This window comes from Podarcis gaigeae (assembly GCF_964106915.1).
Source record: "Podarcis gaigeae genome assembly, chromosome: 6".
In the NCBI taxonomy this organism is placed as follows: Eukaryota; Metazoa; Chordata; class Lepidosauria; order Squamata; family Lacertidae; genus Podarcis; species Podarcis gaigeae.
This window is the reverse complement of record NC_139682.1, coordinates 20,254,040-20,279,257: the sequence shown is the minus strand read 5'-3', so window position 1 is coordinate 20,279,257 and position 25,218 is coordinate 20,254,040. Positions and strand designations below refer to the sequence as shown.

The window sequence follows — 25,218 nt, the reverse complement described above, 5'->3', positions numbered from 1 at the left end:
CACCTCCCTTTTTGTATTCCACTTCAATTAACTGTTTCAGCAATTCCTTTCCATCTTCCTCTGTTTTCTGTCCTGTAATTTATCTTAACTTATTCTAACCTTATTTTTTCCCTTTAATACATTAAAAATCTATTTGTACTTAATTCCTTATAACCTTTCTGCTAAAGCCATATAACTTCATTCCAACATTTTTCTAACATTCATTAATTTTACAGTATTTCTGTAAATAATCTTTAATTTTTTTCCAGTCTTCTTCCACCGACTCTTCTCCCTGGTCTCGGATTCTGCCAGTCAGCAGCTATGCAATGCTTTCCCTAAAGTGCTCAAAACACTTCAGACAAACGATCCCAGAAATACACACAACGGTTTTGTAAGGTAGGCAAGCAGTAGAATTCCCACACGCATTGTAGCTGGCAAATAGTAATAATGCTGGTTCACCTATGGCTATTCATGGAGGAATAAATTTGGACAAAAAAAAGTAATTCCAGCTCACAGCTCATTAATTTTAACCAGTGAACTACACCACCAAATGCCCATTGACTGAAAGCAACCCAGATCCTGTAGCCCAGGCAGGGCGAGCAAGCAGTTTCTCCCACACTGTAAGGCTGGGGGGTTCCCTTGCTTCTGAGAACAGGAGCCAATAAAATATTTGAGGGGGCCAGTCTTCCCCCTCAGTTGATGGGCATTGCCATCGAAATGGTGTGCGTGCGCCATAGCTGTCAACTTTTCCCTTTTCTTGCGAGGAATCCTATTCGGAATAAGGGAATTTTCCTTAAAAAAAAAACGTTGACAGCTATGGCGTGCTCAGCGTCTTGTGATCGATTATGCAGGGCGGGGCTTACCTATCCCCCCCAATATTTTATTCAAGTTGGCCCCCCTGCTAAACAAGCGAAGGGGGGGGGGTCATCGTGCCGGCTGCCGCGCCGCTCCGCTCCGCACTAAGCGTCGCCAGCTCCCCAGAGCGTCCTGCTCCTTTAAACGTCGCCTGGGCGCCTTCTAATCCCCGCCGAAGGGGGGAAGGTCAGCGCGGACAGGGAGCGGAGCGCCCGCCGCCTTGGGGTGGGGCGAGCGCAGGTTGGCGCGCTGGCTAAAGGTCGCCCTGGGCTGCTCCCTTTCCAGATCCGCTTTCGGAAACTTTCACGCGCAGGGCGGATGTTCAGCTGGGCGGCGGCGGCGGCAACAGCTCTTCTGCAGGCAAGCGCTGCCCAACTTGCGCACCGGAGCACTTTGCGCGTGGGCTCCGCGCAGCATCCACCGCCGCGCCCGACATCTAGGAAGTCCGCGTGGACTTGCCCCCGCCCACCTTCCTCCTATTAATTCCCATTATTGAATTCACCGGATCCACTCCGGTCTCAGTCCCGGATCGAGCGCCTAGTTTTCGGCCGAGAGTAGCTGGTGCTCGGCGCTGCGCAGGTCAGTCGGCGTCGCCCTTTCGGGCAGGATCATGCGGGCGCGCCCCTGCTGGACGCTGCGCGCGGGGCTGCTCCTGCTCCTGGCCGCGCCGGAGGCGGAAGGCGGCTGCGCGGCGCTGGGGCGCTGCTGCACGGGCCGGAGCATGGCGTGCGTGAGCACCGGCTGGAGGGCGGACGGGTCCCACGGGCCCTGCTACTGCGACCAGGCGTGCCCTTACACCTTGGACTGCTGCCAGGACTACCGGCAGGTGTGCCCAGGTGGGTAAGGAACAGGAGGAGTAGGGGAGGGGGATGCTACACCTGAGGATGGATGGTCCAGCTCAGGTAGGATTAGGCATGGGGGACCTGTGGGTGTTTTCTTTTCTTGGATTCCCCTCATCTCTCACCATGGGGTTTGGTGGCTGGGGCTGATGGGAGCTGGAAGGCCACAGACTCGCGCTTTCCAGCGATAAGTCAAATTCAGCACCTGCAAGGGGGCTGGACTAGATGACCCCCGGGGAACCCTTCCAACGCTACAATTCTATGACATGCTTAGAAAGAGCAGTGCCTTTTTTTCAGAGTGCCGGATCCCACCCAGAAGGGGAACTACGATTGAAACTCAAGGGTGGAAAAATGACTTGGTGTAGCCAATTCAAATGGACTACAGCCCTTGTGTGAATACTTTTTGGCTTATTGTCCGGATGAGAAACCTGTGACCTTCCAAATGCAGACTCTCATCTGCCTCATCTTGTTAGGGCTAGGGCTGTTGGAAGTTCAAAAATCTCTGCAGGGCTTGAGGTTCTTCATCCCTGAATTTAAGAGTACTAGAGGGAGCTGGAAGTTACCGAGCCCAGGTGGAAAATTACAGTATTGACAATCTACTCCTACCTATGTTATTTAAAAACTAAATCCCACTGATTTGCACAGGATTTACTCCCAAGGCAGCTGTTCCATGTGGTCTTAAACATGTTTTACTTGGAGATAAGTACTCTGGAGTTCAGCAGGGGGCTAACACCGGCATAAAAGTGTTTCCTTTTAAAGTTAGGATTGCAACTTGGGGGAAGCGATAGTGGCTTAAGCTTTCTTGTGTTGGAAATCAGATACCAATGAATCTCAATGTTCTTGGAGGACATTTGAGTGCTGTTGACATGTATATTGTCATAAACAGGGAGAGTTGCATTCAGAACTTTTTCTTTATTAAAAAGATCAATAACATTCTGTGCAAAAGCATAAGCTATGCAAATTGTGCTGTTTTATCCTGCTGTTGCAAGGCATCAAAAAGAGCTAACACTGAAGCCCCGTGTGCACAATTATTCATAGAGTTTGGAGCATATGGTACAACTCAAGGCATTTGTAATGGCCTGGAGTAACTATAGTGGTTCTCTTAATACTACTTTTAAAAAAAATATCTCTCACACACTGAGCATATTAACATCTTCTTCCTGTTCCCTAGTACAACAGAACCCAAATATTGGCAAATAGGAATTTCCTAAATCTTGACTTTTCAAAAGCTGAGGTTTTCAGCATGTTGGATATTTTACTTAATGCAGAGTTCTGCTTGTGAATTCCCCCCACCCCCACATACAACCCATCCCATCCCTATAATAATCTATACTTCCCATAACTCTTAGTAAAACTTTCCAGGAGACAAACATTGCTATTTTCTATTAGGCAATTGAAAACATGGGGTCCTTTTTAAAAAGGGAACATATGTAAAAGAAAATTCAAGCAAAACAGAATTATCCCTCTCCACAAAATGCAGGTTGCTTGATTAGCCTTTCTTAGAGCTACTGAAGCGTAAGTCCCTTTCCTTTATGCCTCATCAATCCATACAGTGGTACCTCAGGTTACATGCACTTCAGGTTACATACACTTCAGGTTACAGACTCGGCTAACCCAGAATAGTGCTTCAGGTTAAGAACTTTGCTTCAGGACGAGAACAGAAATCGTGGCGGTGGCGCGGTGGCAGCAGGAGGCCCCATTAGCTAAAGTGGTGCTTCAGGTTAAGAACAGTTTCAGGTTAAGAAGAACGGAACTCCGGAACGAATTAAGTACTTAACCCGAGTACACTGTATTCTCAACTGGTGCCATCTTGTGGCTTTTTGAAGAAATGGCACAATATTGTACTTTGCAAGTGTCACTCTTGGCCTGCTCTGCATGTACTGTGGTAGTTTGCAGATAGGTGACGTGACTTGCTGACACTCAGGTGGGGTGTTTGTGGCAAAAGCCAGAAATTGGAGAGCTGTTCTTTTCACCGTAGTCATCTTTGCTTTGGCAACTGAGAGGGCTGGAAGATGTCTGAATCCACACATATACTTGGATTGAAAACTCTGCTTTGCATTACACGTCCAGAGTAATTGCGTGGAATAGGGAATCGTTTTATATTCCTGCATGGTTATGAAGCTCAAGCTGGCTGGTTCTCCGAAGTGCAGTGGAATGAAGTGGAAGAATGCTGAGCTGGTAAAATGAGCTGCCTCACTTCATCCTGCTGTTGGGGAACCATTTTTTTTAAAGTAATTCCCAATGTAAACAGACAGATGACCCTGTAAGTAGAAAACTTGGCAGTTTAAAGTGGCATCATGATTGCTTCAAACGCCTATTGTGAATGTGGGCTAAGTTGGGACACCTAAATGCTGCCACTCCTGCTTGGCAGGAATGAATCAGACTTGCTATATTTGAGAAGAATGCCAGCCTGGAAATGCATGGAATAGATAACAGTTGTGAGTTTTGTCCTCCTCCTCCTCCTTTCCTCAGTGGTCTCCTGCGTGGTCTCTGAGTGGAGCGAATGGAGCAGCTGTGCGGAGACTTGCAAGGCAGCGTACCGTGTGAGGAGGAGGCGCATCATCCGGGAGCCGAGAAATGGCGGCAAAGCCTGCCCTCCTCTTGAGGACAAGGCTGGCTGTTTTGAGTATTGGACTCAGCAAGGAACAGAGTGCAAGCAGCCCTTCAGTAAGTGGAGCAGGGCACGGGTGGAGTGTGTGTGGGGGGGAACAGATTATTGGCAGAAACAAGGTGCATTCAGGTTTAAATTGTACCCCCCCCCCAAAGTCTTGTTAGAGCATTTCTTCTGGTTACTTTTGTTTTGTTCTAAGCTGAAGAAAGTTATTGACTCATGTCAAGTGCCTCTTGCTTAACAGGGGTATCCCATATTTGGCTGGGTTTCTTGCACTGCTCTGCTGGTGTGGTAGCTACACAGAATCACAGAAGTTGGAAAGGGACCACAAAGGTAATCTGGTTCAACACCCAGCAGCGCAGGAATCTTTGGCCCAACATGGGGCTCAAACCCATGACCGTGAGATTAAGAGTCTCATGCTCTACCGACTGAGCTATCCCAGATGCAAGGAAGAAAGTGCTGTAGTTTATAATGCCCTGTGCTTAATCCTCGACACATTCATTAAATTAGAGTGGCCCTACAGCACACAAAACAGCTTTAGATGCACGCTTGTGCTTGGAGAGCAGTTGCATATGTCCCTCTTCTAGTTCATGGGATGATGCAAAGTGACATCTAGCTTAAGGATTGGTCAAGCTTTCTTCTGAGTGCCTTTGCTGCAGAGCAGCCAAAGAAGTCTGATCACTGTAGTCCATGCATATGTAACCTTGAGGCTGGATTACCACAGTGCACTCTGGGTGGGGCTGCCCTTGGGCTTGGCCTCCCTCCTACTTCCACGGAAGCTTGCCTTCCATCAGCAGAAGAGCTGAATGCCACCCATATCCCTTGAGGTGCCACAAGACTCGGTGTTGCTTTTGCTGCAACAGACTAACATGTGCTTGTACAAGAGGATATGTTGGGGCTGGGCTCCATTCAAATTATGGCTGTCACCTGCTTAGAGAAATCACAGCTGAGTTTAAGACTGTGATTCTAACCCAAGTTACCTGGGAGTAAGCCCCACTGAATTCAGGTGGACTCATTTCTGAGTAGAGGGGGTTAGGATTGTGCTGTTGGTATATTTATTTAATTAAATCTGCACGTGAGAGACAACGGTAACATTCACACATTACATTCATACAAACTTTGTCCACAAATAGTTCAGCTATACATTTGTACCGCAATAGGTAAAGATACCCCTGACCATTAGGTTCAGTTGTGGACGACTCTGGGGTTGCTGCACTCATCTCGCTTTATAGGTCGAGGGAGCCAGTGTTTGTCCGCAGACGGCTTCTGGCCAGCATGACTAAGCCGCTTCTGGTGAACCACAGCAGCGCACGGAAACACCGTTTACCTTCCCGCCGGAGTGGTACCTATTTATTTACTTGAACTTTGACGTCCTTTTGAACTGCTAGGTTGGCAGGAGCTGGGACCGAACAACAGGAGCTCACCCCGTTGCGGGGATTCAAACCGCCAACCTTCTGATCAGCAAGTCCTAGGCTCTTTGGTTTAGACCACAGCGCCACCCGCGTCCCACATGTACCATAATACACATGTTAATATTTAGTGAATATATAGTCTGCGTGCTTCTGCACACAATAGTTGAGCTGTACGAATGAACAAGTGCAACACTTTCACACTAAGACTTGTGTGCTTGTAGAGACCGCCTGCACCCGTGTTCAGTGCAATGTGTGAACAACACTATTCAGAATTTTAAAGCAGTGGTGGGCAGAATACAGGCTTATTGGATCCCATGTCGGATGCAGTATGTCTCTGAATACCAGATGCTGAGAATCAAAGTGTGTGTGTGTGTGTGTGTGCGCGCGTGGAGTGCTATTGTGCTCTCACATCCAGCTTGTAGGCATCTCATCTGTTGGTCACTGCGAGAACAGGATGCTGGACTAAATGGACCTTTGGCTTGATCCAGAAAGGCTCATTTCATATTCTCCTGTTTTACTAGACCCCCAAGAGCTATTAGCCAGAGGCAGGTGCAACAAGTCGCACAGTTAGAATTCAAGAACAGGGTGACTCTGAGCACATTCTGAGGCTAGGAAATTGTCTTCAGCACAGGAACTGAACTGAGTCCATAGCCCTTTTTCACAAAAGCATGGTCCTAATTGGAGCTTTTCTTTTCAGCAGCCTAATTTAGGCGGAACAACTCGTTTTATTGCAGATATTGTCAAAACAACTGGGCGTCAAAAATCTTTGCTGTGCTACTGGAAATCAACCAGAGATCTGCGATCTCTAGCTTTTGCCCACCCTTTTCCTAAACAACCAGCACTTTTCTGGTGTACTTGTTTAGACTGGTTATTATTTTTCTTCTGTCTTTTTATTTTTTGGGTTTGCTTTGGAAAAAACAACACAAAACAAAACCAGTGTTTCTGAGACCAAAATAAAATCTGTAGGCTGCAGAAGAGTTTAAGTGGTATATTTCTAAATTGGGATATTATTAAAATAGCTTGCTCCCTCCAGCGTAGTTTCTGGGATGATAATTAACAGGCCTGTTTGTACGGACAACAAGGGGGGATTTTGTGGGCGGAGGGTACCCTTTTCTGCCCAGCGGAATGATGAATAATCACCAGCGGTCTGAGAATGTGGGAGAGAACTCTCTCTCTCTGATTTCCTGCCAGAGGGAAAATGACACGGCATTAAAGACCCAGTTGTTATTGTTCTGCAGATGCAGGCGGGCTCAGGGCACCGTTGTCACTTATCATGTCTGCTGTGTTTTCCTTTTCCCCTTTGATGTGAGTAGTCCCAGCATTAATAACCACTGGAGGCTATGGGAAAGCGAGGAGAAAGCGAGCTGTGTCCATTGAGAATGAAAGAGCCGGGTAAGTAATGAGCTGCTTGAGGACTCTACAGCGTTGCTGTCCTCCTGTGGGTCACACTATGGCCTGGAGCTCATATAATGAAATGACACGAGTCTAGATTCACAGGCCTGGAAGACATACTGGTACAGCCTTTGGCCCTCCAGCACTTATGCTCCCCCAGCCTCCTGCTTATACATAGAACAGTGCTTTAACCTGCACTTTTCATTTATATGGTGCTGTCACAATCCCTGTAAATACACCGCTGTAAATCCTTAATAGGCCAAGCACATTTTGACAAAGTCTTCCTCGGCAGCCTTATTAAAAACGTTAACAATTCAGTTGGTTCTGAGCTGCAGCCGCTTCCAAGGGAGGAGAGAAAAATACACATAGAGTCCTGAATAAGTACAGATGTCTCCCCAGCTTACACACGATGGACTCATGTGCAACCACATATATGCGCTGTTATGTCCTGAAGTTCTCACCCTGGGCCAGCAGGGCAATACTGTAGATAGTTTTCACTCAGGTCCACATATGCAAATAAGGGATTGAAAGTGACGTTCAGTGATTGGATAGTTACAGAAAGCAGCTACTGTTGCGTTGTAGTGGAGCTCTATATAAGCAGGCTGCTGAACCCTTCAGTTCAGTTCTGTTCTGTGAATAAACAAGAGCTGTTTGAAGAATCGCTGTGTCGTCTGATATGTTAACCCATAACTTAACATGCGCAGCCCTAGGAAATATTTAAATAAATTGATTAAAATTTCAAAAAAGGGCAAAATGGTCCCCAAAGAGCAGGAAATGAGTTAGCAATCCCATGAACCTTTGCACCAATCTTTGAGGCCTGTGAAGAGTTGGGCGTTGGAGAAAGGAGGTTTGGAGGGAGCAGTTGTGGTGGAATTTGGTGGGTTTTTGTGAATTTTTGGCAGAGGTTTTGGTCATTTACAGGCTTTATAGATGGTGTTCTCCACCATACGTGATTTCACGTTTATGAGTGGTACCCGGGAACATAATTCCTGTGTAAGTGGAGAGATGCCTGTATACAGGTTGGCCAAATAAATTTCAAAAAGCCTCCTGCAAATAATGGATGTAGAGTTGAAGGGTGGTATTTAGCTCAGTTTTACTCTTGAGTATATTCACAGGAACTTAATCCTATTCATTAATTTTAGCAGGCATTTGTTGTTGTTTAGTCATTTCCGCCTCTTTGTGACCCCATGGACCACAGCACACCAGGCACTCCTGTCTTCCACTGCCTCCCGCAGTTTGGTCAAACTCATGTTGGTAGTTTTGAGAACACTGACCAACCATCTCATCCTCTGTCGTCCCCTTCTTTTGCCCTCAATCTTTCCCAGCATCAGGGTCTTTTCCAGGGTGTCTTATCTTCTCATGAGGTAGCCAAAGTATTGGAGTCTCAGCTTCGGGATCTGTCCTTCCAGTGAGCACTCAGGGCTGATTTCCTTCAGAATGGATAGGTTTGATCTTCTTGCAGTCCATGGGACTCTCAAGAGTCTCCTCTAACACCATAATTCAAAAGCATCAATTCTTCAGCGATCAGCCTTCTTTATGGTCCAGCTTTCACTTCCATACATTTCGCTTCCCACTACAGGGAAAACCAATACGTCTTGAGTAAAACATCCCACCTGAAGACTTTGTTGAAATGAATTTGGCCCAGTAAGTATTTATAGTATGACACCAGAGGTACTGCACCTCCCCTGACACGCGATACACATATTTATTTTTGTAAGTAAGCCTTACACAGACCCTGGGTGAGCGTTTGGAACCCCTGGAATCTTGCACAGTTCGGAGATTGGGGTGGCATGCAACCCTATTCCCCTCTCTTCCCATGGCAGGTACTGTGTCGAATTTCAGCTCATGGCCATCACAGAAGGATGTCTGCATGGGAACAGCTCTTACACTCATTGGATGAAATATCTCAGTGAAGGACATCTGGTGTGTGTTGAGTGCCAGCACCCAGCTTTGGATTCCAGGAACCTGCACTGCTCAGGGGATGGCAGCGGAGCCAAAAAGTAAGAGTTGATTGTTCTGCTTTTGCTCAGTTGGAAATGCTTTGTTGTTGGGAAAATTGCAACCCCGTCTTCTAAACTTCTGTACTGCCTAGCACAGGGGCGGGGTGACTTTTTCAGTTCCTGGGAGCTGCGTTTGCTTCTGGGCAACTTTTGGGGTGGGGTAACATGGTAGTGATGGGTGGGGCAAGAGGCAGAAGCGAACTAGGCAATGAATGTGAATTTTCCTTTGTACAGTGAGTTACTTTTTACACACACTGGCTGTAGAAAATATGCAGGTGGGGGCGGGCAGAGGGCAGATTGAGACTGGTGGGGCAGCATCTCATTTGCCCTAATGGACCAGCCTTTAGGTCTTTAAAAGTAAGTACCAATGCCTTAAATTGACCTCAAAATATGAATGTACATCCTTCAAAATATGTGTGATATGAATGACTCCAGCTATGCACATGCAACATGATGTTGCAGTCCTCCAGAACATGCATGCGTGAATCTGGCTGTACCCACTTACCTGGGAGTAAGCCCTATTGAACCCAATGGGAGTTACTTCTGAGTAGGCCCTTATAGGATTGCGTTGTTGGCCCATCCTGACCGTCAAAAGCAAGCTGGCTCAACTCGATCCGTTCTTAATGCATAGGAACATGGAAACTAAATCTGCCCTGGCTGTTGTTGTGACAGTGCTCATTCAAGAACATTTTAAACAACAAATAAGTTTGTATGAAACAGCATGTTCTTCCAGGTAGCATTTTATCAGCGGTATTGAGCAAGAAAAGCACTGCTAGGTATTCTCCCCGCACCTCCCTAAAGTTTTCATTATAGAAGTGCAGTTATTTTGATAAGGCAGCAATAACAGCCACTGTAGCTGTTTGGAGAGGCCATAAAATGCAGTAAAAACGTAAGAGGAGTACTGAGTTTGCTATTTAGTATATGGGATGACTCTAGTCCTCTTCAGGCATTCATCTTATGAGCTCAGTCAATGGAGGCACAAGGGACAGAGAGTAGGAATGAGTGTGTTAGCTCAGTCCCCACCCCCCTCTATGAATTGGAGAGCGAATGTCTGCAGCAGAGGGCCTGTTTGACCCATGTAGGTTACTTGCCTGATGTCGAATTCTGGAAAACCGGGGTTCTGCCTTTCCTGGAAGCCTCCATGAGTACCGTAGGCTCTAATCTGCAGACGGCCACTCCCGAATCATGTGCCCATGGGGGATTAGGCTGTTTGTCACAATGGTTGTATTACTTTTGGTGTCAGAAGCAATATTTATTTATAAAAAAACTACTTTAAAAAATATTATCCTTTTGTTTATTTGATCAGGAGCATACAATTCAGTGAAGGGACACAGGTGGCGCTGTGGGTTAAACCACAGAGCCTAGGACTTGCCGATCAGAAGGTTGGTGGTTCGAATCCCTGCAACGGGGTGAGCTCCCATTGCTCAGTCCCAGCTCCTGCCAACCTAGCAGTTCGAAAGCATGTCAAAGTGCAAGTAGATAAATAGGTACCGCTCCGGCGGGAAGGTAAACGGCGTTTTCGTGTGCTGCTCTGGTTCGCCAGAAGCGGCTTAGTCATGCTGGCCAAATGACCTGGAAGTTGTACGCCGGCTCCCTTGGCCAATAAAGCGAGATGAGCGCCACAACCCCAGAGTCGGCCACGACTGGACCTAATGGTCAGGGGTCCCTTTACCTTTACCTTATACAATTCAGGGACATACAAGAATAAAGACAAATCAATTAATGTAATTAAATTAATGCAAAGACCTTGAACCTGGCCAGTGCAGATGTTTTAACAATGGTCACATGTTGTCAGCCATGTGCCCCTGTCAGCAGCCTGGCTGCCACATTCTGCATCAGGTAGAGCTTCTGAGCCAGGCTCGAGAGCAGACCCACATAGAGCATATTGCAGTAATCTAGCCTCAGTGGTACCAACATGTAGGCTTACAGTGAGTAGCCTATCCCTGTCCTGAAACAGTCATCACAGGCAAACCAGATGAAGTCATAGCTGGAGACTGTGAGTCAGAGAGACCTGGTGCATGTCGGGTTTGCCATGGGTATCTATTTGGCCACTGTGAGAACAGAATGCTGGACTAGACAGGCCTTCAGTCTGATCCAGACGGACTGCCTTTTCTGCTCACAGAAGGCAAATGCCTGAAAAAGGCTCATGTGGAATTTACAGGTTCAGAGAGAAAATGCCACTGAATTCCGGCTGCCATGAAGGAAGAGCAAGGGGGGCCCTACTTTTGGCATCCCCAGAGGCCCCCGTGGGAAACGGGATGCAGTGGTGGGAGTGTAGTTGTGTTATAGATGGACCTTTGGTCCAGTCCATCAGGGCTGCTCTGAAGCTAAGAGCAAATAACTGCTGGGGGGAAATGTTTGGTTCTCAAACTTTGTCCCAGCACTCGCATGCCACAGTGAGGAGAGGGCCAAATGAAGAGGAATCGGTAGTGGAAAGGACACTCTGATCCTTAACATGTATTGAGCTTTGATAATTCAATCTTTGGGAGCAGGGAGGGAGGGGTGACCACACTCAATCCAGCCCAGTCATTATGTTTTTGCAATGAAAACCTGAATCCTTTTAACCAATGTGATTTTTTCAACCCCTTGAACCGTACACATGCTGAAGAGTAGTCCCAGCTTTCAGAATTGCTTTGTTCTTTTTAATTGCCTTGTGTTTGTTGCCACTTTCATTTTCAGTTACATCCTCCTATTGTGCATGGTACCCCCCCCCGGCCTTGCTCCTTAAAACTAAAAAGCATTTCCATCACTTTCTTAGGCAAGTTATCTTTCCCTTTAAAGGTAAAGGGACCCCTGACTGTTAGGTCCAGTCATGGCCGACTCTGGGGTTGCGGCGCTCATCTTGCTTTATTGGCCCAGGGAGCCGGCATACAACTTCCGGGTCATGTGGCCAGCATGACTAAGCCGCTTCTGGCGAACCAGAGCAGCGCACGGAAACACCATTTACCTTCCCGCCGGAGTGGTACCGATTTATCTACTTGCACTTTTTGGTGTGCTTTCGAACTGCTAGGTTGGCAGGAGCAGGGACCGAGCAACAGGAGCTCACCCCGTCGCAGGGATTTGAACCGCCGACCTTCTGATTGGCAAGTCCTAGGCTCTGTGGTTTAACCCACAGCGCCACCCGCGTTTCCCCTATCTTTCCCTTTAGGACAAGCAAATCTCTGTTCTTTTTTTTGTTTTTCTTTGCTTCTTTTAAGACTTGGGGCTCGTCCCCACATCCACTTAACCCATGCTTTCCAGGTACAGGTCAGAGTGGTTTTCCTTTTTTTTCTAGGGAAAACCTGCTCTTCAGTGTTGAATCAGAGCAAACGTCAATCCAGAGAATACCTGAATTGCTGTTTGCTTAGATAGAGTGCTAAAAACTGGTTTTCCTTGGTGGGGAAAGCAACAAAGACCATAGCTAGTGAGGATGACCCCATCGTGAACTAATCTCTGCTTTGAAAGTAAGAAAAGAGTAGTTGGGCTGAGAATGACACCTCTTGCTAAATCTCCTAGGAAGTGCTTCACCTGTTATGAAGCTGGCTTAATGGATTGATCCAATTTCAGGCTCGCGTGTGTACGGTTCAAAGCATTTTGTTGAATTAGCTGAGCCACGTTCGGAATGTCTCGCAAGGTCACGTCTCGTGCAACTGGGCCGGTGCATCGATATTCCTCCCCTCCTTCTTTCTTCCAGAAATAGGCTGTGAAGGGCTGGCCAAATCAGCTGGGGGGCGTGATGGCACGATGATCTGCCAGTCTCAATCATTTGAGAATGGAGAGCAGCTGGGGAGCAGCCCCTAGAATGAGTGGGAAAGAGAGCCCGCAGCCGGGAGACTATTCATCTTTTCCAAGGGTACAATGAAGGGGTAATATGGCCCTCTTAACAGAAAACTTGGGTGTTGAGGACCAATGGGCCCGGAGCCAAAATAGGCCCACTGAGAAACAAGTGCGAGATAAACTGGCATGTTTGGTGGAACTTCGAGTTTTGCAGACATACATAAAAAAAAAAACACAAAAAGGACCCCAAGGGATACACACCCACCCAAGAAAAGCCCCCTTAAGGTGCTCAGTGTTTATGGAATGTGTCATTCAGAAAAAGAAAAATGGAAATGGTGTGTGGTTGGGATTTTTGCCTAAAAGCAGTTTCTGTGCAGTAACAGCTTGCCAGCATATTCTGTCTTGGTATAACTGGAGATAGTTCCAAGTTATGCCATTATGAACCCATACAGTACCCAAGTCAGTTAAAAAGTAGATTCTGAGAGCTGCAGATACCTTACACAGTGCTATAATCTTGCTGGCTGTGCCTTCCTCCAACAAGTACACTGAAGCCTAAAACGACCAGCCTTTAAAATGATGTAGTGTTTGTTTGTTTTTTGGTTTTTTTAATGGAGCATTTGAGAAATGGTACTGGAAAGTTCAGACCTGAGTAAGTACAGTTGACATTTGCAGAGAGCATGCACTGGGAATTGCTGGAAAAACCAGTGCTTCCTGCAAGCCTGCAAGGATTAGCTGTTCCTTATAGTTTGCAGTAAGTTGTATTCACTATGGAATGTGCTTTTGTTATGGACATTTATGTACATGCAGATGGGGACGGGTGTAAGGAACTGTTTTTCCAAGTATAACCTTGTTTACATGGAGGGCCAAGAAGTATAATTTGTCCATCAGCAAAGGCTAATATGCAAGTGATTAAACATGATTGCTCAGTAGTAGCCACTTCAAATTGGCCTTCACAATGTCCACTGTAAAGCTGTGGGCAGGATTAAGCTGAGTTGTGCACGAGCAGACCTTGTTCTACTTGTGCACACCCTACTTAATGTAAGGATTCTTTCCACTGTGTTGCAGTCATGGGATTGTTTTTATCACATGACGGTGTATGGTTTCATTCCACATTGTGGGAAGTGACAGAGACAGGATGTTTTTATTACTGTGTTTCCGTGATGTAGGATTTTTGTCCTTTTGTTCTGTCTCTTTGCTGTCTGATGCTGAAGAGGAAGGAGCTGAGTTGCGATGCTCCAAGTGTGTATATGTAAATAAACGTAGTATAGCCAAAAGCTACGCTACTGAGTCTGTACGCTAACTGCCTATACTCTGCTGATGCTGAAGTCTGCTGATACCTCTTGGTATCAGTCGCTGGGATGTTCGGGCTGGAGGAAGCTTTTGAATCTCCCAAACAACCGACCAGGAGGGAGAGAACATGCCAGTTGGGCATGTGTCTCTGCCGGATTCCTACTCATATGTAGGACTTCCTGACACTTAATTCTGCCCTGATTCCACCCATTTCTTTTCTTTGACCATTTACTAGTGAGTGGAGGTCTAGTTTCAAAAAAAGAAATCTGTCTCAAAAATGGAGGGAAAGGGGGAGATTTTGAGAGTGTGGGTTTGATACGTAACCACACAGCCCCTTCCCAATATTCTTAAGAGATGAGTATTTATTTATTTTGGTTATTATTTGTTAATTTATATACTGCTTAATACAGAATATAAAAACTGACCACGCATAATTGTTAAAATATAGAATGATTAAAAAAGGCAGCATAATAAAAATACTCAGTAAAGCAATCCCATTAATAATAATAATAAAACTAATGGACCTAAGTTATTGCATTTAGTGCTGTACTGAAAATTTCTCCTTCGGTTCTTCCCTCACCAACCACTCTTCAGTTAATGAGGGGGTGGGGAAACACATTCAGAAAACGAAAGAAAATGACAGTTGTCTGTACTTTGGCGCCTTTCTGGATGCCTGTGCTTTCTGAATAGAGCAGAGTTTCACTAACCTGTTGCATGGCTCTGGTACTGGATATTAAGGAATTGAGGATACATTAGGATCTAAAGATGCTGATACGAAACTTACTCTCCCACGCAAAATAAACATGCAGTTGTTTGCATCCGTGCCTCTGGAGCCCCCATTGGTTCATCTCTCCCAGTAATGTTTGCTCTGATGGCGTTTCTGGTCCTGCTACCTGAGATGCTTTTTATCTGAAAATGCTATGGATAGAGAACATGGGATATAATGCCCACAAGCCTATACACCAACACTGAGCAATGCCTGCTACTTGTGACAAATTTAGGAGATTGCACGGTGTCCCTTTGAAGCAACAGCCAAGTGATAAAAACCACTTTGGACCTGCAGGTTGAGAGATTGAAGCTCAAGTGAACAGTGCACTTCAGTACTGCACAGTTATCTTTGTTTGAACGTCCAGCATCTGGAAGGTGTTTACTGTGTTTTCAGTGATTCAGAATTACCAGGTGTTCCTGCCATTCTCAAGGGCCTTTAGTTTGTGAGTATGGATTGAGAAATGCTTTTGAAGTACAAGCAAAAGCCAAGATTGATTCAACTCTTTTTATGTGTTCACCTGAAGCTGTGTGACTTGTGTGTGTGTTTTTCCTTGATGCTGCTTTTGGGGGAAGCTGAATGCATTGTATCAATGCTTGGTTCTGCTTTTTCTGTTCCAGGAACCAGCTACTGCACTGGCAGGCCGTAGGAAACCCAAGATGCAGAGGGACCTGGAAGCGAGTTCGCCAGCTGCACACTTGCTCCTGCCCTTCTGTCCACAGCTTCTTGTTCATCTGACTTTCACGTAGTTGTCCCTCTGCCTTGAGTCTGCATCTCCTCCTAGGTTCTCCTTAATAGAAGTTCAACTGTGAACAGCCACAGTTGTGATGCCAATGGATATATTCTAAGATCAAGGGTACTTGCTGCTTTAAGGAACTTGGTGACACAGGACATTCTCCTTGAGTCTCAAGCTGAAGTTATTGGCATGTTAAAGAAGCAGGTAATATGTGCAGGAGAGACCTGGGAGAGTCAGGTTTGAGGCTGGCAGGCCAACAAGACCATGCTGACAAGTGAGCAGTAAAGATCAAAACCTAGGGAGAACCCTTGGATTCGACCATAGACTCATCTTGTCCAGCCTCCTGTTCTCTGAGTGGCCAACCAGATGCCTGGGAGATGAGTGAGCTCATCCCAAACTTGGGTTGATTCTGAAATGTGCTGAGTCATCAGTTTTTTGGATTTGGAGATAATGTCATGTCACTTGGTCAGCCCCACCTCCCACAGCCCCCTAAACCTCCATCCCCTTCTACACTGTCTGGGTTTGCTGCAGTGATGCTCCAGAATGAATGAGGTACTATAAGAGGAAATCTGATCCTCTCCATCTTTCTTCCTCCTGTTCTCCAGCTTCATTTTATTGGTGCCTTTCCGTAGTTAAAACTATGCTCAACCCAAGCCCATTATGATCACAGGCCTTTGGGAAATGTATTGGCCAGGCTATAAGCTGGGGATTCTGCTGTGTGGATTAGATCCAAGCCAGAGGAGAACTAGGGGCTTGTGATGTCCACCACTCCTTTCACTCAGGTTTTTACAAGCCACTGAAACTCAGGCCTGAAAGTGGAGCACCTTGGTCAAGGCTGGGTAGATTCTGCATGTGTAGGAGGAATGGGTTGAATGTGTGATACTGAGCAGAGAACTTTGCTTCCTAGGAATGCTGGGGACTCTCAGGAACATAGGAAACTGCCCATTTGCCTATCTAGCTCAGTATTGTCTGCACTGACTGGCAGCCCAACCTGGAGATGCTGGGAATTGAACTAATCCAAAGTGCAGCAGCTAGACTGGTGATTGGGAGTAGTCGCTGAGACCATATCACCATTTAACCAGGCCTTTGGTTGATTTGATTGACATCCTGTGCCCTTTTAAAATGTGGTTTTTTGGGGGGCGGGGCGGTTATTGGGTTGTTGTTTTTACTTTGATTGTGTATTTTGTGGTTTTATATTTTGATTTTCTTCTGTGAACTGCTCTGAGACCTCTGGGTATAGGGCGGTATATAAATTCAATAAATAATAATAATAGTAATAGTAATAGTAATAATAATAATAATAATAATAATAATAATAATAATAATAATAATAATTATATGACACCAATCCTAAAGGATCTTCACTGGCTCCCAGGACATCTCCAAGCACAATTCAAAGTGTTGGTGCTGACCTTAAAGCCCTCAACAGCCTTGGACTTGGATATCTGAAGGAGCGTCTCCACCCCCATCATTCTGCCTGGATGCTGAGGTCCAGTGCCGAGGGCCTTCTGGTGGTCCCCCCCCCCCCCCCCCCCGTGGGAAGTGAGGTTACAGGGAACCAGACAGAGGGCCTTCTCGGCAGTGGTGCCCTCCCTGTGGAATGTCAGATGTCAGGGAGATAAAGAATTAGACAACTTTTAGAAAACACCTGAAGGTAGCTGTTCATGTCTTACATTTTTTATTTCTTCTCTTTTGCTGGAAGCCGCATAGAGTGGCTGTGGAAACCCAACCAGATGGGCGGGGTATAAATATTATTATTATTATTATTATTATTATTATTATTATTAACCTGGGGCCTTCAGCATGCAAAGCAGATGTTGTACCCTTCACTCACAATTTTATATTTTAAATGCAAGTTTCAAGCCCCCATGGCTGCTGCCAACATATGCTTAGAATATCTGATGAAATCTTGCAAGGTTAGAGCAGGTGGTTGAGTAAAATTTCCATGCGAGCAGGGCTTCAGTTTTATGGGTAGCTTCTATCTTTTCCTTGAACTAGCAGTAAGTAGCAGGATAATTTCTGCATCCCCTTGTCTCCAATTAATTAATTACAGGGGATGTAGCTGCACATTATCCTTAAATTGGTGGATAAAATGAGTTCTCAAAGAAGCTTTAGCCTTTGGGCCAAATTATCCATTCTTCAGGTTTCCATGATATGTATTCCTCCCCCCATAAAGGGTTGTTGGTAGATTTATTTTTCACTTTATTTTATTGAAACAATTTACAGTATATACCACTTAACTCCAATAGTTTCTAAGCAGTTTACAAGGATGGGGGAGTTTTGAACACCCACACACTTAATTGCTGCAACTCCAGTTAAATTTGGCTTTGGGCACTTGCTTTAAACTGAAAAGAAAAACAACATACATTGACTGATTGATTGGGGGGAAGGAATTCTGCCACAGATCTGCCTAACATGAACTTTGGCCTGATGTCCCTGTGTACTCTTTTTGCAACTGTGGAGCACCCTCCCAGATTATTTGAGGAACAAGGAAATGGAATATAGGCTTGGGCTAGTTCCCATTGATTGATTGAGCCTTACAAACCACTCAAAACATCCTTGTGAAGCTTAGATACACTTGACCTTTCACTGGTGGAAGTTGGGGAGGTCAAGAACTTGGCTGACTTTTGAAGTGCCTTACACAGGGTCAATCTAGACATGTCGCTTGAGATCTGGGATTACAAATGCCTATTGTTTAAGAAGAAAAAAACAATTATTTGGAGCCCTAGAATTGGATTTGCTATTAACTTCTTAAACTTCTTAAACTTCTTAAAACAAACAGGAGGTGATTGTACTCATGGATCTTCTCTGCCATCTCCAGTTGTACTCACACTTGCAAAGGATACACACTGCTGTGCATGTTTACTCAGAAGCAAGTGCCACAGAGTTCAGTGGGACTTGCTCCCAAGCTTTAAACTAACGCACACACCTTCAGGAAAGTCTTTTTGAACTCAATAGGGCTCACCTCTGGGGTGGCATCTATCTGCCTTGGGAGACAGTAGAAGAGAGCACCTTTGGGGGTGACGTCAAACTGTTGGAAGGTTGCTGCACTGCTGTGGCTATAGAGACTAATATGGGAGAGACATGTTTTGTTGTAGCTGGGGCAGATGAAGGCATCTGGTTATACTGACTGGGTAGACATAGTATTGCAATGTTCAATAGAAAAAAATCTGTGCACCTGTGGCATGTCAAACCTTATTCTGAAATAATTTAGACCTAGAAACACTGGTAGTTTTTTGTTTTTTTTCATTTGCAGGCTTTGTATTTTGAAAGAGCCCATTAAAAGTAATATTTATGGAAGGTTCTACCTATTGCTGGTTTTTTTCTTCCAGGAAAGGGGAATGGTTGCATTTACAGCATTGGAGTTGACAATTCTCATGTTTTCCTCTGAAGAAGTGGTGGTGGGGGAACTGGGTGGGGCTTTCAGCATGGCCGTCTAGACCAAGAGATGGGGAAACACCTGGAGGACCACAACTTCCATCATCCCTGACCATCGTCCATGCTGGCTGGGGATGATGGGATCTGGAGTCCAGTAAAAGGAATCATCTGCCATTGGAACAGTCACGATGCTTTATGGTCTCATATTAAACCAGAGAACATTTTAAAGGAAACTTTGGCGTGTTGTCATACAAAATGCGAATGTTATATTTTTGTGTGTGTGTGTGTTGGGGGGGGGGGGAATCGCGTCTCCAGTTTACAACTTTTCAAATGTTAAAATAGACATGCGGTACAGTCCTGTACTATGTTGGAATGGGGATTTGGTGTTTGAAAGTGGGGAGAGGTGTTTGATTCTATTCACACTTAAATGCAAACCTACCAAATTCATACTTTTCAAAACAATATGTGATTAGAAATGCAACCATCTTTTGAAACTGGCACTTCTCCAAATTTTACAGTGAAGTTCTCCAGACACTGAATGTATATGTATGTTTTTGTACACAAGAGAAAATTGTGTATAAAGTGCACATATTAGACAAAATCACATACAAAATGCATTTTGTTATGGAAAATGGCATACAAAGATGTGTAAGCAAGGAAAAATTCACTTTAAAATGCAGGCAGTTTTTAATGAGAATTTTAAAAAAATCTACAAATTGCTGTGGCGATGGTGGCGAAGATTGGAAAAAATATCAAATTTAGAGAACCAGAATTGACAGATCCATTCCTTTCCAGCCAAGAGCCTGTGGCTGGAATCATCCTAGACAATTCATGTGTGCAACTACTTCTCATTGAATTTCTCTACAAATACTGCGAGTTCAAAAAAGGAGGCCTGTAATCTACAGAATTGGTATTGCAGTGAAATCCAGCGAATTTATCTTGTCCACAAGAGGGCAGCATCCACTCCTTGCTTTAATATCAGCAGTAAGACCATAATAAAAGTAAATTTTATTTGTTTTTTAAAAAGAGTATAAGTGGGAAAGTAAATTGATTTTAAAATGTGGGGGACACAGATGTTTGAAATGGGATACATTTTTGCCTACAAGTTAAGGCAGACATACAACACAAGACACTTTTATCCCCATATATTCCTGCAATATGCCCTATATACAATAGTGTTTTGGTTGTTTTTTTTAATTAAAAAATGCTATTAGAAAAACAGGGTTTAAATCCTGCTTAAAATGTCTTTACACTATAAACAAGACCGACGGCCTTGTATGCAACAGTGCGTTTTCCAGAGATGGCAAATGTTCCCATGACAACACCGTGACCTCTTTGCCATTGGCTATCAGTGAGAGTGCAGCTATCATTGTGAATGGATGAAACCCATAGCTTTAGTTATGTATTTGTGTGAAGAACCGCCTTTCCATTAAGGGATTGTATCTATATGGTGGCCTTTGGTTGCAGAGATTTACAGTGGTACCTTGGGTTACATACGCTTCAGGTTACAGACTCCACTAACCCAGAAATAGTACCTCGGGTTAAGAACTTTGCTTCAGGATGAGAACAGAAATCGTGCTCCGGCGGTACGGCAGCAGCAGGAGGCCCCATTAGCTAAAGTGGTGCTTCAGGTTAAGAACAGTTTCAGGTTAAGAAAGGGCCTCCGGAACGAATTAAGTTATTAACCCGAGGTACCACTGTACCTTCATCCAAGAGCATGGTTCGTTCTACTTGGCAGCGGCTGATGGCTACAAAGATGGGCAATTGCACCCACACAATAATCTGCCACACTAGGCATACAGAGTTGTGCAGTCTGTTCCAAAGTTGGTTTACTCTGAAATACGTTTCACTGTGTTCAAAGGGGTGGTGGGGTGGGGTGAGGTGGTGCGTCTACTGTGCATAATATTGTAGCCTTATTTAGGATGGCAGAATACTTGCATCGGACCTGTTTCCTATTCAGGTTGAACACAGAGCACCAGGTATGTAGCATCCAGGCACCAACAGCTGGAGGAGCAAAGGCAGAGATAAATCACTTTGTGGTTTAAAGGGTTAATTCTGTTATTGATATGACGGACAGCAGATTGGCAGGAGGTTCTGGTCAGCTGGGAGTTAGCTGTCAGTGAGGAAGATGGTTGGTATTTGATAGCTGGAGGAATTGGAAATAAAAGTACGGTAGTTCTGAAGGCATTCTTCCCCTGCGTAGGCCTGAACCCTGTACATAAAGACAAATCTCTGTTTTATTTCTCCTCCGTGTATACACTGTTTTGGTTATCAGTTTCTTTTTCTCTCTGCATTCTGTCTGCTTTATTCCAGTCGCAAAGCGCAACACAAGCCTACTCCTCCCTTTACGTACTTGTTTATTTCAGAGGTTTCCTACCTACCCTTAGAACAAACCGAAGAATGAACTTTGGGCTGCAGAAGAGGTCCTGCAAAAAGCACCCAAATCTTAAACTGCCAGAGGCCAGGCCTGATGATGGCAACTATCGACACACTTCTATCTAGAGGAAGCACCACATCCTGGGAGCTGCCCCAGAGAATGCTTTCTCTAGGGCTGCCATCCCTCACACTTCAGAGGGAGAAATGTCCATGGGAAAAGTATCATGTGCACCCAGGGCTTCCTTCAAGGGAGGCAGGTAAGGACTTTCCGGTGGTCCTGTTAAGGTTCGTGAGGAGGACCTACCTGGCAGAGAAGCTGACTTTTTCTCTTACTCCTCCTCTAACTGTAAAGCTCATTGGCACCCGCCCAGCTGCCGCCATTTTGTTTCTGTCTCACATAGCACTGCAGACGTTGTGACTGGCACATGGTGGGAAGGCTAAAATGATGGCCACCAGGAGATTTGCAGCTCTCTATCAGGGGATCCCAAGACTGGGCAGGCATCAGTGGGCCCTGTTGCCACTGGACTACTATGCCCATATCTCTCTTGTTGTTATTGTATTTGCATAGTCCAGAATTAAGCCTCGTCTTCACATGCAGCAGAATATGGCTGCATACACACTGTACATTTAAAGCACATCCGATGGCTGATCAATATCACATTGTTCTTGTTGTTATTCTGAGTCCCTGTTTTATTTCCATTCAAGTTTATCCACAAGTATCCAAATGCTTATATATAAATATTCATCAAGCTACAGTATTACAGTATGAAAATTTTGCTGCTATAAATTTAATAAATCAACAACAATCACTTTTTAATAAGTAAATGGATAAAGAACCTTTCTTTATTCTCATTATAAATCCTCCAGTTATTCCTTAGTTGGTCCTGGAATATAATAATATAATTCTAGAAAAATGTATCCAGGCATTTGTTTATTCGTTTAGTTATACTGTGATTAAATAAAAAGGGCCCAAATTATTATATCGACTAATTATACTGCACAATGATTGCCTGTTTCCTTTTCTATACTTCCCCAGTCAGGAGAAACTTGAAGGCCTTTTTCTTTATCCCCCTATGAATAGCTGGCATTTTATGCTGCACCTGTGGTTTGATATGTATTTTTATCTTCTACTCTATTTTGTTTTTTTATTTTGTTGATGTATCTGCTACTCCTTGACTATATGCTGTTTTACCATTTTATAGTTTCCTGCTGCCTTTGTGCTATTCATTATTGCCTGTTCATTTGTATATTTTATTATACATTCTGTTATTTCCAAAACTTATTTCCTGTTTTTTAAGCTGAGTAGCGTTTAAATCAGTTTGCAACAGAATAAAAACAAACAGACAATTTTGAGCTGGGGTTTAACCTGGCAAAATTCATTCCTGCTTTGATGGAACCATTTCTTAACGAGCAGCCCAAGATGTAATTAAGACTTAGCCGCAGAACCTCAGCAGCTTCACCAGCCAAATCCTGGCTGTAGTCCTCATAGATTTCTTCTGTCTGGTTAGTTAAAAATAATTCTAAATCACTTCATAGCAGATGTGAAGATTGTGTAATGGCACATACAGTTACTTCAGCAGTTTAATATTACCACCAAACCAAGAGTCTCATTAGACTTTTTCATAGGAAAAGGTTTCATACACCCAAAACTAATACTGCTTGGTTGCAACAACACAGAGTGTTTCATCTAAAGCAGTGTTGGCCAAACTTGGCCCTCCAGCTGTTTTGGGACTACAATTCCCATCATCCCTGACCACTGGTCCTGTTAGCTAGGGATGATGGGAGTTGTAGTCCAACAGCAGCTGGAGGGCCAAGTTTGGCCAACACTGATCTAAAGTGTGCATTGTAAGACAAAGCCTTCTGTGTGTGCTCCACTTTTCTACTAGCCACAATGGTCTGCCTCACCTGTTGGAGGCAATGTGTCTCTGAACATCAGTTGCTTGGAATCATCAATGAGGAGTCACTGTCACATTCAGATCCTATTTCCTGGCTTCCCATAGGCATCTCGTTGGCTGCTGTGAAAACAAAATGCTGAACTGGACATGTCTTTTAGCCTGATCTAGCAGGCCCTGTCTTATGTATTTATGGCTTTAAGGTACAGTTAAGTTGATGCAATGGGCTGTTGCAGTGGGCACTGCAGTCTCTAGCATCTGGAGCAAGGGCTTGGTGGCAGGTCTGTCCTCGGCCCCAAATTAACTCTTTGCATTACACAGGGGTGATGTGTAGAGCTTGGAGGCAGCTATTGAAACAACAGGTCCAAACACCACCACTGGGGCCATGTGGCTTGCCACCCAGTCTATGAATCACAATGCAGGATCTCAGGGAGTCAGTGGTCAGGATAATAATCATTCAAATGTCTTTTAGCAACCCCTCCCCCTCTAATCAACTTTAATTTGATGAACCTTTTCCCAGGCTTGTTGTTAAAATATTCTTGTGATGAGCCTGGCGACAGCTGTTGGTATGATTCCTTGGTCACCCTATCCCTCAGCTTATATGCGAAAGCATGTTGAAAATGGTAAATAGTCGTGCAAAGTTCTCCACATTGTTGCAAAGGCCCTTCTACAGCTGCTAGGAGCAATACAATTTGTTGCCGTGGAGATAACGGTGATGTTGCAAACAGAAGATTACGGCTTAATGTGAAGAAAGAACATCAGGAGCCTAAGAGATGGAGAGCTTTGCTTTTTGTTTGTTTTTAACCAAGCAAAGATTATTTTTCTCAGCAAATGTCACACTTGCTGTAAAAGATGCAATAAAGCAGTTGCGTCCTCCTAACGTTTTCCATCTCCTCCAAAGATGACAAGTGACGATATCAAGCCAGGAACTAGAACATGGAGGAAAGGCACACAGATAATGAGCTTGATGAGACCTTGGTGCAACCTTGGAGTGATCTTCGTGAGAGCAGTTTCAAATGTTTTATGAGGTATGCCAACATGGTAGCTCATAGTCTATTGTTGCAGGACTACTCTGGGGAAAACAAAACAAAACAAAACAAAACAAAACAAAACAAAACAAAACAAAACAAAACAAAACTCTGAGCCATTTGGCATCATTCTTGGAAAACTCCAAATGATGCTAACTTCAACTCCTAGCCTGGAGAAAGAATATAGAAGACCCTGTTTCCCCTTTGAACAAAACAGGACATCTTACACACAGAAGCACTGATACAGTGGTACCTCGGGTTACATATGCTTCAGGTTACAGACTCTGCTAACCCAGAAATAGTACTTCAGGTTAAGAACTTTGCTTCAGGATAAGAACAGAAACCGTGCTCCGGCGGCACGGCAGCAGTGGGAGGCCCCATTAGCTAAAGTGGTGCTTCAGTTTCAGGTTAAGTACGGACCTCCGGAATGAATTAAGTACTTAACCTGAGGTACCACTGTATTAGACTTTTCCACACATCATAATTAACACATGTAAAAGCAGTCTCCACACACGCATGCAAGTATTTGTGTGAAAGAGTGTGCACTTGTTGATTTGTACAGCACAACTATTGTGTACACTGGTACACATATTGCACATCTCTTCATTTATTTATTTACAGTATTTATAGCCCATTTGTCATTGAACATTTTCAGCCCCAGAGCAGGGAACAAAGTAAGAAAAAATAAATACAATTATTGTAATGTGCGATTGCACCATTGTTTGACTGATGAAGTGAGCAGTGCTAGTTTTCTAAGCAGTTTTTTATCATCATCCTCATCACCATTCCTCTTTTCTCTGTTATTGCTTCTTACACATGCATTTTTTTTTTAAATAGGGGGCAACAAAAATCTGTTGGGATTCAGAACTTAACGGGTTAAGTTGTTCTGAGTAATGCCTCACATTCTG

At 44.6% G+C, this 25,218-nt stretch overlaps 1 protein-coding gene across 1 annotated transcript; it reads left to right on the top strand.

Annotated features, from left to right (window-relative positions):
* Positions 1–1,007: 1,007 nt before the first annotated feature.
* Positions 1,008–16,249, top strand: LOC310847148 (somatomedin-B and thrombospondin type-1 domain-containing protein-like). The gene is made up of 5 exons (XM_083744719.1): positions 1,008–1,670; positions 4,146–4,340; positions 7,010–7,088; positions 8,912–9,088; positions 15,521–16,249. Exons 1-5 carry the CDS (start codon positions 1,445–1,447, stop codon positions 15,636–15,638), a joined length of 795 nt encoding a protein of 264 aa, XP_083600845.1. The 5' UTR covers positions 1,008–1,444; the 3' UTR covers positions 15,639–16,249.
* Positions 16,250–25,218: the final 8,969 nt, after the last annotated feature.